This window comes from Chrysemys picta, chromosome 3, assembly GCF_011386835.1.
Source record: "Chrysemys picta bellii isolate R12L10 chromosome 3, ASM1138683v2, whole genome shotgun sequence".
Lineage (NCBI taxonomy): Eukaryota > Metazoa > Chordata > Testudines > Emydidae > Chrysemys > Chrysemys picta.
Genome location: NC_088793.1, coordinates 99,701,479 through 99,717,694, shown reverse-complemented (window position 1 = coordinate 99,717,694; position 16,216 = coordinate 99,701,479). Strand labels below are relative to the sequence as shown.

General features: G+C 40.6%; 2 protein-coding genes across 19 annotated transcripts in view; one reads left to right on the top strand and one right to left on the bottom strand.

The window, feature by feature from the left end:
• The window catches only part of SAMD3 (sterile alpha motif domain containing 3), an 80,172-nt gene extending 72,663 nt beyond the window's left edge, over positions 1-7,509 (top strand). For both annotated transcript variants that reach the window (XM_005280247.4, XM_024113614.3), the window contains 4 exons: positions 2,957-3,166; positions 3,532-3,703; positions 6,289-6,371; positions 6,973-7,509. In XM_005280247.4, coding sequence (XP_005280304.2) covers positions 2,957-3,166; positions 3,532-3,703; positions 6,289-6,371; positions 6,973-7,254 — 747 coding nt within the window. In that variant the 3' untranslated portion in view covers positions 7,255-7,509. The remainder of the gene's footprint in view (positions 1-2,956; positions 3,167-3,531; positions 3,704-6,288; positions 6,372-6,972) is intronic.
• Positions 7,510-8,976: 1,467 nt separating this feature from the next.
• L3MBTL3 (L3MBTL histone methyl-lysine binding protein 3) overlaps positions 8,977-16,216 on the bottom strand; it is a 166,683-nt gene continuing 159,443 nt past the window's right edge. For 14 of the 17 annotated variants that reach the window (XM_005280241.3, XM_065588571.1, XM_065588578.1 and 11 more), the window contains 3 exons: positions 16,003-16,166; positions 15,606-15,668; positions 10,196-12,160 (listed from right to left, as the gene is read on the bottom strand). In XM_005280241.3, the coding sequence (XP_005280298.2) occupies positions 12,017-12,160; positions 15,606-15,668; positions 16,003-16,166 (371 nt within the window). In that variant the 3' untranslated portion in view covers positions 10,196-12,016. Of the gene's footprint in view, positions 9,638-10,195; positions 12,161-15,605; positions 15,669-16,002; positions 16,167-16,216 lie in introns of those variants that run through there. The other 3 variants (XR_010599637.1, XR_010599638.1, XR_010599636.1) reach the window with 2 other exon arrangements.

The window sequence follows — 16,216 nt, the reverse complement described above, 5'->3', positions numbered from 1 at the left end:
AGTTCAGCTAACAGAGTCAGTAACTAAAAAGACTCTCGTGAATGCATAGCCATCTGTGTAGCAGGATCCATGCAGTTAGGGGTTTGGCTGTGCTTGCTTTGATAGTTGTGAGTGAAGATTAAAATGGAGGGAAGATCACAACCTAGTCCTAGTACTTGTTTCCAAGCTTGTCTATGGCCACATCATGCCACACTGAGTCCATTCTGCGTCCTGTGGGATGGGATTGTTGGGAGTATTTGCCTCTCCAGGAATGAGCAATTGCAGCACAGTTCAGATGATTGAACAAACTCCTGAAATTTTGCAAACACACCCAAAAGACACATCAATGGCAACAGTGCCGTTTGGAGTTGAAGATGTTCATTCACATATCCTCACTTGTGTTGTTTTTTTTAACCACTGGCCTTTGTGCTGCAGCCATGCTGAAGAGTGAGGAGTGGGTTGAAAGTGCTTAACACACCCACATGTGTATATAATGGCTGACAAACGCCCCCTTCAGCTGGACTGCAATTTTGTGATTAGAAACAGATTACAGGGCAAAATGCTCCTAAGTATTTTAAATATGCATTACCATTCTGAACATGCTAAAATATAGTTCCAGCAGCAGTGTGCTTATTTGACACAACTGCAGATGTCGCTGTGCTTGCAAACTTCTGGTTACTGAGGATAACAAAGCTGGTTTTGTTGTCCACCTGCAGCAGCCAATTCAATAAACTGCAGCTGTATCACAAACTTTATTCAAGCTTTATTTTCAATTCCCTTACGCCTCCCTTCATTTCTCCTTCTCTGTTCATGTTCTTCCCCCTGTTTCCCAATGCCTACCCCTCTTGTGATGGGTAGATGGGCTTCAAAAGAGAACCTGCTGCCTTGGGCAGGAGCTGTTTGTTCTTTGCAACTACAGTGTTACAGAAAAGTTGAGCCCTTGGCAATTGCTATTGCATTCAGCCCTACTACCAGTTTGATGAGGAAGGTGGGATGGGACTGAAGAAAGGGGAAGGCGCGGCTTAAGGGAATTAAAACCCCACCATGTTGTATGTCAACATCTCAAAATTCAGTGAGCCACTAATAAAATAACATATGGTGTTTGAAACTCACATTACATCTCAGTTTCTATTGCCAAGCTGATGATGCAGAGTTTAAGGTTGTTTTAATGATAATTGTGCAGTTCTATACCTTTGGAGAGAGGTATTTATAAAGTGGAACTTGAGCTGTAAATTTCCAAGCTAATTATTTTTGTCTTGAGGGCTCCTTCCTTGAGTAAATTATAGATTCTTTCCACCTTAACATGATAGGTTTACAAAGATATTTTGCCTGGGATACAGAATATAACTCTCCATGTTGCACATACAGACAGATCTGTGAAGCACTCTGGTGTCTATTAGGATGACTAGTGCTATATGAATGAAAGTGATTGTTGGCAGATAATGCATATACACCTCTACCTCAATATAACGCTGTCCTCGGGAGCCAAAAAATCTTACCGCGTTATATCGAACTTGCTTTGATCCACCGGAGTGCGCACCCCCCGAGCACTGCTTTACCGCGTTATATCCGAATTCGTGTTATATCAGATCGCGTTATATATATATATATGGGTGTAAGCTTATATGAGTATTGGCCAGCTCCTAAAGCCTTGACTATACTAGTGTTTTGGGGGAAATTTTCCACCAGTGGGATTGATTGTATAGGCTGACCCGATTGTTTTCTCATTACATCATCTAGATGACATGGTGGTAGTGATGCCTGACCCCTTTCTAAACATCTTTTCATCACTGTGTTCCCATCATTAAGCTGCACCTGTGGGAGACCTACTGGAAAATACTAGTGTAAATGCAGTTTGAGTGGTAGTTTTGACCAATGGCTCTTTTATATTCATCCCAGGCTCATTTCAACAGACATTTCACTGGTTTCCTCCAGTGAAAGCTAAGTAGTTCCAGGCTGCTGCGTTTATTGCTTCTGATGGCAACTGCTCCTACTAATTATAGGTTTTATAACTCAGTAGGGATGGCCTGATAATTTTTAGGAAAACTGTTTATTCTGTAGTTGTAGACATAACTAACAACTTCTCCAGAACACCAACAAGTAAATTACTTAAATTGTGGTTGCCATCAGAATTGTGGCTCTCCTCTCATTTCTAGTTTAAAGTTATAAAGTAGATAAGGTGAGAAACCCATGAAAAACTTAAGTTTGGTGGTTCTTGAAAAATGTCTTTAGTAAAATGACACTACTTCATTCAACTAAAGAGCAGTTCTGCAAACATTTATTTGTGTGAGTAGTTCTACTGATATCAATGGGCCCTCTCAGGTGAATAAGAGTAATTGTTCTAAGAGTCTGAAGGATTCCCTCCCTCTCCCCACCATGTATATTCTTAGTTGTATCTACTTTTAATTACTAAGAGGCTGGGCCTGAGCAGTATTAGCTATGCACTACTAAGGGAGTGATCTAGCATCATCAGTCAAATTGTTTACTAATTTCCAATGAGCTACACACCCACTAAAAAGGCAGTGTGATTGTGGAAAGATCACTGGGGGAGTAATTTGAGCTCAAGAAACAAGAAGGAGAATCGAGTCTGATTTTCAGAATCCAGGTGGAGTTTGCAGGGGTAGGAGTTAGGAAGTGGTGAAGCACAAGAATGGGTTACCTAGGGAGGTGGTGGAATCTCCTTTCGAGGTTTTTAAGGTCAGGCTTGACAAAGCCCTGGCTGGGATGATTTAGTTGGGGATTGGTCCTGCTTTGAGCAGGGAGTTGGACTAGATGACCTCCTGAGGTCTCTTCCAACCCTGATATTCTATGATATGTCTCAATTTGTAAACTGAACACACTTAATCTGAAGATTGAAGCCCAATAAACCATGCCATTTTTACATGACAAATCATCTAGGTCCTCCAGCAGGCAAAAATACTTCTGGGCTGTGTAAATTCTATAGAGGACTCACCATCTGTCATTGTATTGCTGACAGGAAGAGATTGTTTATCTTGAAGGACATGACACTGAGATGGATGAACATATTATCTGGTTTAAGCAAGAATATATGAAAACAGAGAGGAACTGGGAAGAAGTTGATAAAAGGATGAACAAGACATTAGAAATGCGAAGAAAGATGATCTGTAACAGGGCACCTTTGAAAGAGATTCTCCGACTTTTTCCTTTCTTAAGATGTCCTTATGAGGTAATGCTATGAGTGTCTTCCAAAACAGTATTGCATGTTATGATCTAGATATGGGCAAGATGGCACCTGTGGAAGTGCTCTACTGCATGTTTTTAGTAAAGCATCCATTAATATTCAATTTCTCCAATAGCCCACTAGTAAATGTGTGTTCCTGCCCTGGCACTACTTCAAAATATTCTTAGTACTTTATGCATACCATACACTATAATATTGTGTGGCTATTTTATATACTTTTAACACAACATGAAATATTTCTCCTCCGGAAAAAAAATTGTAGGCTAGTCTATTAACTGTCTTCAATGTATGCACCCCAGAGTTAATTCATTTATTTTGAATACTGAAATAAAATTTTCCTCTTCCTTCAGCTTTTTAGGGAGTTCCAGCTCCTTACACACATGGATATTTATAAGAAAACAGTTGAGATTTTGGAGATTTATTCAGAAAACATATTGACTTTGTACTCGGTGAGAAATAATCCAATTAATGTGATGCTGCGAGAAAATCTGAAACAGCACACAGAGGAAGACATTCTGAAATGTCAGTATAAACTGTCTATGTATTAGTTGTCTGAGTTTTGTAGTACATAATTGTCCAGGCTACTGTTACTAGACTATCTTCTATTTATCTGTAGAAAAAAACCCATTTTAAAAATGTATCTGGGGCTGGTTGAAAATATATTGGGTATGGGGGAATTACCAAAGAGAATATAAATACATTAATGGGGAGGGGAATTAATTATTTAAATGAATGAGATTTTATTTCTGTGTCTAACAGGAAAAGAAAAATTTGAATAGGTAAAGAAAGAAATCCTATATAATAGCTACTGCTAACATGCAGGAAATGAAATATTTCACATATAGATATGTGCTGTTTATATCGTAGGGAACTGTCTAATAAACTTACTGTACCATTGGCAAACTCGTTTTGAAAAAAAAACATGGACAATTCTAGAGGCTCCCAATGGAGAAAACCACATGTGGAATACCTGTTGTCTAAAAAGGAAGGAAGTGATCTTTGAAATTACTGTTCTTAAGGTTAAAGTCTGTTCATAGTGAAATAATGGAAAGAAAAGTTACTTACTAATACCTAGTTCAGGTAGATTGCCTCTGCAGATCCACATGCTTGCACACATTAGTGAGGAGAGATTAATAATACTGGGACTTTTCAGCTTGGAAAAGAGATGGCTAAGAAGGGTTATGATAGAGATCTATACAATGACTGGTGTGGAGAAAGTAAATAAGGAAATGTTATTTACTCCTTCTCATAACAGAAGAACTAGGGGTCACCAAATGAAATTAATAGGCAGCAGGTTTAAAACAAACCAAAGGAAGTATTTCTTCAAACAACGTCAATTTGTGGAACAGTTTGCCAGAGGATGTTGTGAAGGGTTCAAAAAAAGAATTAGATAAATTCACGGAGGGTAGGTGCCTCAATAGCTATTAGCCAGGATGGGCAGGGATGGTGTCCCTAGCCTCTGTTTGCCAGAATCTGGAAATCGGCAACGGAAGATCGATCACTTGATGATTACTTGTTCTGTTCATTCCCTCTGGGGCACCTGGCATTGGCTATTGTCGGAAGACAGGATATTGGGCTAGATGAATCTTTGGTATGGCTGTTCGAAAAGCAGTAATCTTTGCAGCCATGTGAGAGCACTCTTGTACATCCACAACTGTTTGGATCTGTGGGTGCAAACAGGAACATGGACCTGATTGCACTTAGTTCCTTTCCACTTCTCCCAAAACCTCCATCTAGAAAACTAGAGTATGGGAAGGAGAATGGAAAGTGTGGATCTGCAGAGGCAAGCACTTCAACTAATTCCTGTAAGTACCCTTCATTTCTTCCAGAATTCCATCTGCAGCTCCCTTCTTAGAGATAAGACTCAAGTACTCCTCAAACTAGATTGCTCTCCTGAAGCAGGCACAAGCAAGGAGGGCAAATCCAGGGTAATGCTCTAGGATTGTGTAGTTTTCCTAAGTAGCAGCTTTGTAAATCTTGCTTTTCAAAACTAAGGAACCGTGCCAGTGAAGCTGGTTGTTTTTTGTTTTACCTACTACGATTAACACTCAGTCACCCTGCAACCCCATGTAGATGACGTGTTTGAAAGCACAGCTTAATTCATTAAAAAGAACCGGAGTACTTGTGGCACCTTAGAGACTAACAAATTTATTAGAGCATAAGCTTTCGTGGACTACAGCCCACTTCTTCGGATGCATAGAGAGTGGCATACATTAGAAAGCCTTTTGATGGAGCTATGCTCCTACATTAACCTTAAGGGAATACAAGGTGCATAGGATTTTCAAAAGGGATTCTCTTTAAAACAAAACAAAAAGAAAGTCAAAACTCTCATCATCATCTAAGTAAGTTGTGAGGCTCCTAGAAAACTGGGAGAGAAATCAAGTGATTTTTTTCCCCTGTGTAGACCAGACCTAACGCCCTAAAGGAGGAATTTTGGGTGGGGTGAAGAACCGCTTTCCCTTTTGTGCAAAAAATTGTAAATGGCGTATGCTAGTGCTAGGAATATGTCTGATGCCATACTTAAAAAAACCTAACTGTTTGTGATTTGAGAACAGAGAGGGAAAATGTTATTTACAATACTTAAAACAGGTGGTACAAAATATTTTTTTTTAATGCATTGTAAGGAGCACTCCTGACTTGGCAGTAAGATGGCCTAGATCATCTAAGAAGGCTCTTCCTTCATTGACTTCCAGGGGGAATTTGCACTTGTAATATTGTATAATCTTAATTTGATTAAAAAGTAGCAACCTGGAATTCTTACTAGAAGACATTTGAGATTTTTCCAAGTTCATGTGCTCTAGTGTAAATACTCTCTCTTTTTGAAAGTAATACTTTGCCTTTGTTAATGTGCGGCTCTAGTGTAAATACTCTCTCTTTTTGAAAGTAATACTTTGCCTTTGTTGGGGAATCTAGACCACAACAGAAGATGCAGTTTACTCTTTAAGGTGCTTTGGAATAGCAATCAAATAAGAAGGAAGCGACAAGTCATCAACTACCAATCTTATAATTCACTGTTAATACTTCATAAATCTCCATCTGTTCTTCAGGGATGCTAATAATCAAATATTTTCATTTTAATTTAGTAAAAAAATCTTTGCTTTTGACAGATATGAAAATGACTGCCACATGCTTACTTCTACCAGATGTCTTTGGAGATGATTCCAGTCTATTTGCTGCTGTGAATGAGGAGGTACATAGATGTGTCTGTAGAGGCTAGCTACACTTCCAAACAGACTAAAATCCTGCTCCATTTTCAGCCACATGTATTAAATGTATCGTCCTGGTTTTAGAAGTGCACGTGCCACACATTGTTTTTTCAAGCAGCTGTTGCTTAGATATTGCACATTATTAAAAAATAAATAAATAAACCCCCTAAGGAAATGTCACATCACATGGCAGCTAGGGGCTTTTAGAGGACTGTGATCTAGTAGTAAGAGTGGGGATAGACAGCAATCTTGGTCTCTCATCATGATTCTACCACTGACTCCTGATTGAAACAAGTCACTTAGGCCCAGATCCTTGAAGTGTTAGGAACCTAACTCCCATTGGTTTCAATGGAAGTTAGGTACCTAAAGTACCTTTTGTATCTGGCCCTTAGCCTCTGTGTCTGTTTCTTAATGGTGACATTAACCCATCTTTCAGCCAAAGGTCTCAAATAACCTGACTTATTAACCAAATTCACAGCATTATTTCCAAGCACATTTAATTCTCTTAACCTTTACTGCAGCTTTTACAGTTCAGCTCACCCAAGTGACATGAAACGATCATTTGCCTTAATTTTTTTTTTTCAGGTGAAGGTGTTGACACCAGTCTTGGAAGTAAAAAATCCCTTCAGTGTTAATACATGTGAATTTGCTTTGTATATAGAAAAAGAGAAACTGGCCCAGCTGGATGATTGTACTATGGCTCTAGCTGCTCTGTTGGCTGCATTTCATGTGTTCGGCATCCAGTGTCCAAAAAGGATCCACAACACATTTAACTTTCTAGAGTCACTGATTTTAGAGATGAAAAGTCCACAATCCCTCCCAAAGAAGATAAAGAGAAAACTGGAATTTGAATGTCTGAACATTTAATGATGTCCAAAACACTTGTCTCAGGGGAATGTCTTTTGGAGCAGTTGACTCTTTGTCTGAAGAAATCCTTTGTTGTAAAGATAAGTTAGTGTAATTCTTTCCAGTGGAATTGTATTCATATTTATAACTCAGCTATGTTTTTTTTATTGTACTGGCTGCTTTTTTAGTTTTGAAAACATGAGCATTTTCATTATTTTCAATGGAAATTCTAGAGCAACTTTAGCCTTATTGAAAAAATAAAATTTTATAAGTAGATGTACATGTGGGCAATTTATTTTTCTAAGCTTTTTATTGCTGTTGGAACAAGCTTTGACCAAGTCAAAGGTAAGAAGCATACTTTGATTTAATTCAGTAAACATTGTGTTGTCTGAGTTGTTATTTGAATTCATGTTTTGGTGGGAGTTACTCTACTACAGGGGGTGGCAACGTTCGGCACGCGGCTCGCCAGGGTAAACAGCCTGGCGGGCCGGGCCAGTTTTATTTACCTGCTGACGCGGCAGGTTCGGCCGATCGCGGCCCCCACTGGCCGCGGTTCTCCATCCCGGGCCAATGGGGGCGGTGGGAAGCCGCGGCCAGCACATTGCTCGCCCGCGCCGCTTCTCGCTGCCCCCATTGGCCCGGGACGGCGAACCGCGGCCAGTGGGGGCCGCAATCGGCCGAACCTGCCACGTCAGCAGGTAAATAAAACTGGCCCGGCCCGCCAGGGTGCTTACCCTGTGCTCTAATAGGAGTTAAATCTTTACCATTAAGATTTGATGGTAATTGAAAATGTGCTGTGATTAGCATTTTGCATCATAAAAATGATGTGTCCAATTTTTAATTTGCAAACACTAGAACTATGTACAACACAATTTGGTAAAGACTGAAGAAATTCACTCATTCATATCACATTGTTCACCTTTTTTACTAGTTACTTGAACTTACTAAATAAAAATCTGCCAGGATGAGATCTCAAGCCAGTGAGAACGAGTTATTTGTAGTTTTACAGGAATGTCCCATAGCGGTTGCAATCAGAGGAGAGACTATATTTGTTTTTCTTTCTCTCACCCCTGCAAATACTGCAGTGACTCATAGGGTGCCCATCTGCTGAGGCATTTACAAGTCGAGGCTGACGCTTCTCCTCCCCCTCCATAGCCCACTTACCTTCTAGAGCCCTTGCATCCCTGGGATTTCAGGGCCTCCAATCCCACAGACAGATGGAAATTGGCTACTCTTTGCAGAATTAAAAGGACTCTACCATATTAAAGCTATCATAGCCCTGAAAATGTCAGAAAGAAATTCTGAGTTTGTGGTCTTCATGATGCTAGCCTTCAACACCCATTTGTGCGGATTTAAAAATGTAACTTTTGTGCTTTCTCCCCTGCTGCCCCTCATGGTTGGCAGAAGCGCCCCCTAAAGACCTGCAAAATTATCTCCTCCTCCAAATCTCACCTTAAAACTATCCTGTGGCATGAAGCCTACAAACTATGACAACGGTGAGGCTTCTGGTGTGCTGAGAGCACTGTCTATCATGCCGACCAGTACTGTCCAGTGTTTCCTTGTACTCTCCATGTGTGTGTCTGTATCCAGTTACTGTCTCATCAGACTTAGTCCTTGCTCCCAAGAGTTTGCAATCTATCTTTTTGTTCTGTGTTTAGGGTCCTGGTCCATGACTTTGGTTCCTAGATGCTATGATAAGATCAATAAGGATGCTGGAAAAACAGATGACTCAGAAAAACCTTATTTTCGTTTAAGCATTTAGAAGAAAATGTACTTGGTTATAGGTTAAGATTTGCAAATTGCTTATCCCAGAATTGGGAATTACAGATCAAATATTGCAAAAATTACAATTAAACCATTCAGATGTTAACACAGTTTAAGAACTTACAACTCACTTCATTTGTTGCTAAAACAAAACAAACATCTTACAAACATATAACAGCAGTAGTTTTAAGAACAAACCAGACTCCTATCACTTCTTTGGCTGTACGTCTAGGATGGGTCAAGATAGAAAAAACTTCTCCCATCTTTTGCCGCTTACACAGTTAAAGCTGTAAATTTACACAAACCATGAAAATGTTATGCACTAGTGGTTAAACTTGCTCACTTGGAGAAAAACATTAGGCCTGATGGCATTCTTACCCAGGTATGTTGCCTCCTTTAAAAAGAAGCAACAAAATGATGTTCTTTTGGAACCACTTTTGCATTCATGAGCCATTTGCAACACCGAAAGGTGGTAAAAATCCACATGCATTTTAGTCGGACAGATCCTGTCCAATTCTTTTACCACCACCATTTGTGGGGACATCATGGCCATCTAACCTCCAAGAGTTGGACTGTGCCGTCTCACGTGCACAGAACAGCAATATTTTTTTATATTGACATCGAAATCCGGAAAAAAACACTGCAAAAGCAAGGGGAAAATTTTTCAAAAACAGAACAATTACAAAAAGTTTGGGTTCTGGTGCTTTGAGATTTAATTCACAGTTAATGCAGTAGCAGCCCTGAATCAAGCTGGCATTTTGTTAACAAGAAGGTTATCTAAGTTGTTAAGTAAAAGTTTGCTTTAGCAATTTAACCTTCAACACTTCATTTTACCACTTTTGCTTTTTTCTGAAACACCTTTTTATTGAACCTTTAAAATTACCCAACATCAAAATAAAAGATCCCTCCCACCCACCAAAAAAAGTTAAAAGATACAAAAATCTTTAAAAACAAGTACTTTTTTTTAAAAGCAAAAACATTAAAAGTTTAAGAGAAACATGCAAAGCCAACAAGCTCAAAACATTTAAGAATTTTAAAACAAACGTCTCCTATGCCAAGATGCCAGCTTCTGCATATTTATTAACTCTTTAGATCCTAATCACTGTCTAACATTAAACAGTGTTCAACAATATTGAGGGTTGGGTATACAGAGACCTCAGCCTGCTTAATATCATGGCACAAACACCATTAAAAATCCTTTTAACCTTTTATTAAAGATAAAGAAAACAGAGGAAAAAGCATTTGTAATGTATTGAATAAGGCTTTCATTTTAACAACATCCACACTGCCATACAGAGCAGTTCAGTTGTGAGTATTGAGAAGTACATGAGCATAAGCTTCTCCAATTCAAATTTTATTTTGTATTGTTGATACAATATGATTGCAGTTTAAGTGTACAAATTTTGAACAAAATGTAAAAGTATTATTTATGCAATGCCATGGAAGGAGATGTTTTACTTGGAATTATGGCAGGTACCAGTCACCTAACTGTTCTGCAAGTGGCACACGGAGCTCTTGAAAACCTTTAAGGAATTCCACCCCAAGAAAGAGAAATTAGGAAAAATGACAGGAAGATTTTCCCAGACTTGTGTGTGACAGAAATGTTCTTTTTGTTCTGCATTAAAAAGCTGAACATTCTCTCTCTTCCCCCTCCCCCCCACAAAAGACCAGGAATAAGAGATTGTACTGGGAAAACTTCTCCAACTAATCACCCTCTTCCTGTGAAGAGAATTCTAACCAGGAATGTTCCAGGTCAGCCCTCAGTTTTCAGGTAGGTAGGCCTTCTCTATCTTAAAGTGCATCTGTTCTATATTGTGATTTATATACTGAGTGCAACATCTTACCTACCAAATGCTTATAACAATCCTTCAAGAAGGGTCTCTTACCTAAATGCCTGCTGTAGGACACCTTAGTCCTGCTAACAAACTGGTGAAATCTGTGCCTTAACTAGTGAGTGCCACACTCCTTTTGAATATCCCTTTTCTTCCTCACTTTAATCACTCCTCTGCCTGCAAAGATTTTTCTTGAATCATGGTGACTTTCAAGGGGCTTACGAGTGTGAAACCTTTGGGGTCCCGTCTCAGCATTCCATTCTTTTCCATTATTGCAATAACTACTAGAGATTAGCATATAAAGATTTAGAAAATATTTCCCCTTTTTGTTTATATTCTTGCCTCTATATATATGTTCCTTCGTGTGCTGTATAACATAGTGGGCTCCCTTATGTAGCAAGACGGGAGCGCCATGGTGCAGCATGACCAAAGGTATTCTGTGGAAGTTAAGCTTTATTTTTCAGTTGCAGCCATCTCTTTATTGGTCTTTTGGTAAGTTACACTAAAGATGCTGGTGGAAAAAACTCAACATTTTTGTATCGTGCAAAAGTAAAAACATTCAGTTATAAAAAAAAGCTAATTTCAACCCCAAATGTTTTTTGTTACTAGCAAGTCGACAATTTTATAAACTGTAAAGTTATACACTGTAGCAAAGTGTTACTTATGTAGCATAAGCATTGCATTTTAAAACTATGGTACAAAATTAACATTAGCCATAACAGTCTCAACTGGCTACTTGTAGCCTAATTTTTGGCTAATCAGTTTTGTTTTGATAATAGGAAGTAAAGGCTACTGAAAAGGAAAATGGATATGTGAAATATACTTCAGGAATTCTTAGATCATATTAACATTTTCCTTATTTTAATATAGGATAAATAATTAGTGAAGGTTTTCTTGACGCCTGAATAAAATTAGAAATACTAACAGTTCATGAGAGAATTAGTGCCATAAGTATGGCAAATAAGACTAGCTGATGCAGTTTTTATACAGTACCTTGTTAAAAGCTCAAACATATTCCAGAAGAGTTCAGGTGTACTGGCTCTCAGAGTATAAATAGTCCACCAGTGCTGATTTATTTTTCTTCCTTTCTTAGAGTTCTTACTTGACAATTCTAGCAAGTCTTTGTGCTTTGAATAAAACATGAGTTCCAGTGGAGAAAACTGGCTTCTAAACAATTTCCATTCATCTCAAAGTTCATTGTGTGAGTTTTTCTCTGCGGCTTTGAACATCAGAATGGAATTGAAGATTTTTAGGGCCGGTCCCAGTTTAATGCTCATTATCTTGACTATGTCTGCTTGGGTCATTAGTAGAAATGCTTCTCCATCAATTTGCTTTAAAACAAAACGTGCGTGAAAAACAGAAAGACAGCTATTTAGTCTGAGGCTATGGTACTTTAAATATTTAAAGATAATTTAAACTGAAATCCCCAGTAAGCCAATTAAAATTTCAGACTGCCATAAGTGGAAGCTTGAATTCAAAATTCAGAGGATTTCTGGTTCAAAATCCCTATATGCAAATGTGTCATTGGTTTACATCCAAAGTTATAATGACCCTATTTCTTGTTTCTATTGGGAAAATATTGTGTCCTCTGAATCTGGATTTCAGCCTAGTCACATATCTGAATCCACCTTCCAACTATTCCTTGCCTCAAACCTCCACAGAAAGGTTCCCTGATTTAACTCCCACCCCAGACAAATAATCTAAGACCCCTTTCTGCAGCTGCTCTTTCCTTCCCCATAAAACAGACTGGTCTCTCAAGGTCGCTGCTCTGTGCAGTGCAGGGGCTGCCTGAGAGAGCCTGGCTGGGGCGTTTGGTGGCGGGCTACCCCCGGCCAGGATGCTGGGGATAGGGGCTGAGTTGACCAGAGTCCCCTCTTCCCCTACTCTGCCTCGGTACGTTTCCAGCTCACTCAGTCCATCCCCAGCAGCTGGGCCTGGGCATGGGGTGGCCTACCACCACTGCTGCCTCCCCAGCCAGGCTCTCTTAGGCAGCTGCTGCGCTGCACTGAGTCAGCAACCCAGAGCGGCCAGCTTCCGCCAAATGAGAAGCGACTCGGTCCTGCTCCTGGCCCGGGCCAGCTGCCAGGGAGAACAGCTGAATGTGCCTTGGGGTGTGTGTGCAGTGGGAGAAGGACAGACATACACACACTCCCCATAATGTGGGGTAGGGAGAACACAGCGTCCCTGGGCTGGGCACAGTGGGAGCTGGGCAGAGGACACACATGGGGCCATCACGTGTCCTCCCCTTTAGATTGTGCCCCCCAGTACGAGGAGGCACGTGTTGTCTACGTTTGTGGTGCAAACAATGGAGTGAATTTTAGGTCATGTAGCCATCAAGATACTGTGGCGCTATCTGACATACTTGTCATAGTTAGAGTGCCAGCTGCACCTCTGCAGGACTAGAGACCCTTTCTGGTCTCTCGGCAAGCACCCCCTAAGGTGTCAGAATTTCACAACTCTCACTTGTCTAGGCTGGGCATAAACTGTCTACTCAGCAGGTCCACCTGGGTTTGGCATCTGTGGTTCTTCCCGCCAGGAGTCTGTGACCAGTGGTGAATACAGTGAACAGTCAGATGACTTAAAGCATTTTTTAACAGTAGGAACAAAGGCCCAGATCTACAAAGGGACTCAGGCATTGTGATCCTCAGCGTTGCATGCCTAGAAGCCTGGAAAACTCAGAGGAACAACACTGAGATCCACAAAGCCTGAGTTAGGAGCCTTTGAATTCAATCCATAAAGCTAGCATGCTAGGCAAGGCAGCCAGTGAGAGATGCAGATACCAGGGGTGTGGCCTAAGCCCTTCCCCTCAGACAGACAGGTGCCTCCCTGCAGCCCAGACTTAGATGCCTATCTCCATGACCTGGGGGGAAGATAGGCAATCCTTTGTGTGTGGGGCCCAATGCAGTAGGTGTGTCCAGAGGCCTCCTAACTCCACACAAAACATCCTAGGGATTGGGGAGCTTAGGCAGGAGATAGCCTTGCCCTAGAGGGAAGCAGTAGTATGCATGCCCAGAGGCAGACACAATGGTGCCTAGGGAAATTTTACAGCAAAAACAGGTTCTGAGTGAGGTGCCTACAGGCTTCGGCAGCAGCTCAGCAGGAGTTTTGTGGATTGCAGTGGAACTTCAAAACGGGACTTAGTCATCTAAGTACTTTTGTAGATCCAGACCAAAGCATTTAGAGAAAAAGAATGTTGTTAAAACAACAAAGGGAACACAGGTGCCTAAGTCCAAATTTAGATCCTCAAAAACCCCTGCTCAGCTGCCATCTAATCCTTCAGGCGCCTAAACACCCTGGATGCCTAGGTTTCCACTGGTAAAGTCCCCAAGGTACCTAAACTTTTCGCCGTGGCCAGGCACACAACTGCCTCAGTCCTGGCACCATCGAGCAGCCTGAAATCATGTTTAAGCCCCAGTGGGATTCACAAAGTCGGCATTACCCCCCACCTCATCGGCAGGACCCGATTCAGTAAATGTGCCCACCTTAGAGCATATCTACCAGATCAGAACCTGCTCAAAGCACAGCCCATGTTGGTGCCCCCTCTTTTACCCAATGGACCAACCTCTCTCTCTCTTTCACATATCTCCTTGATGGTAGGCTAGCCAGGCCTAACTTCTTCAGACACCCCTAGTAGGTATGTCTGTTTCAGTCTGGTGTCCCTGAACAACTACCTACGCTTGAGAGTCCCTTTTAATCCAGCCAGAGCTCCTTTGTTCTTGCCAGTTCATAAGAGTTTGGTTCTGCTTTTCAAAATCAGTTTGCTAAGGAGGAGATGGTTGGAACCAAAAAGTACGATCTTATTAGTTTGGGCATTGCCTCTTAACAACCCTTAAATGTTTACCAAGAGGTGGCTTACCTTGAGCCATTGTTTTGTTTCCTGCTTCCTCCCCTGCCAATCAAACTAAACTAACTTTCATACAGTAAACATCCCAACAACCAGATCCCATATAATATACATGACTTATTACAGAGCTGTTCCATTTCTGTCACAACTCTGTCTAGGTGACTTAAATTGCAACCACAGTTATTTGCAGCCACAAAACTACAGGGATAAAAAGGCTGGTTAAGGCTTTGCTGAAAATCACGCTCCAAGTCTCATCTTTGATATATTTTACTGCCCATTCAATGACATGCAAAACCATGTAACCTTCCCAATATTTATTTCACACTGACCTCAAAGCTGTACTACTGTGCAGGTGAGCACACTTGGATACATTCATTTATATTTATTTTTTAAATTTGAAGTTAAATTTATTTTTCAACATAGTTTCTTGTTCTGTTTCTTAACAAAACTCTTATTGGAGACCACAGGCAATTTTTTCAAAATACGTAAGTCTCATTTCCATATGTCACGTAGGCACTTAAGTGACATTTGAAAATGGTTCTTAAGTACTTTTAAAAAGTTCACCTCCAAATCCTGAAGTCTGCACTCAGGCAAAATTCCCATGGACCACCATGGAAATCTGGCCTGAGGAAGGGTTGGAACAATCACCAAGAGTTGTGGTGGATTCTCTATCACTGGCAATTTTTAAATCAAGACTGGGTGTTTTTCTACTTTGGGGCAGTTCTGTGGCCTCTGCTATACAAGAGGTCAGACAAGATGATCACAATGGTCCTTTTTTGCCTGAGAATCTGTGACAGAACGTAGCAGAAGTTAAGTATATAAATACCCCGCAGGTAAAAGCTGTAACCTATCAATGCAGAATGCAAGCCCATTACAGATTGCAGGGAAATCCGGAAATGTAACACTTCAAACTTTTTATTTATCATGCTCACCTCGTCTTTGAACACCTTGCCATGTTCTTCACATCCTGGTAAACTCCGTATGAATTCAGAAACCTGCCACCAAATCATACCAACAAGTTTTTAAAAACCTTAGCTTTCTCCCAACACTCTTGCCCAAATGCAGATAAACAGCAAAGACAAACATTTTTCACCTGTCAGAGATAGATTTGTACATAAAGGAACTATCTTCAGTATTTCCTCTTTATTTACTTGTCATGAAGTGAAGTTAGGGCTCTGATAGCTCTACAGTGAGTAGATGCAATCAGTGGAAGCATCCCACTAATGTGCACTTTACACTGAAGGAGCTGGTACCAAGAGAAGCAGAATGCTGTGGCTGTGATACTGAATCCTCGAGGATTCCCTGAATCCCCTTCTAAAGTAAACCTACCTCATCTGTACTCCATTTGGAAACTTTACTGGCAGGGATTCCAGCCACACTTGGAAGGAGCTTGCTTTGCTGTTCCCAGCGCAAGGGTAGGCATGGGATTTGGAACTTGGAAGACAAGAAAACTGGCTGAGGAAGAGGCTTCTGGCTGCTGGGTTCTTCTATGTCTATAAAAGATACAAAGAAGCATTAAATCTCTCAATGAATAACAAGATCA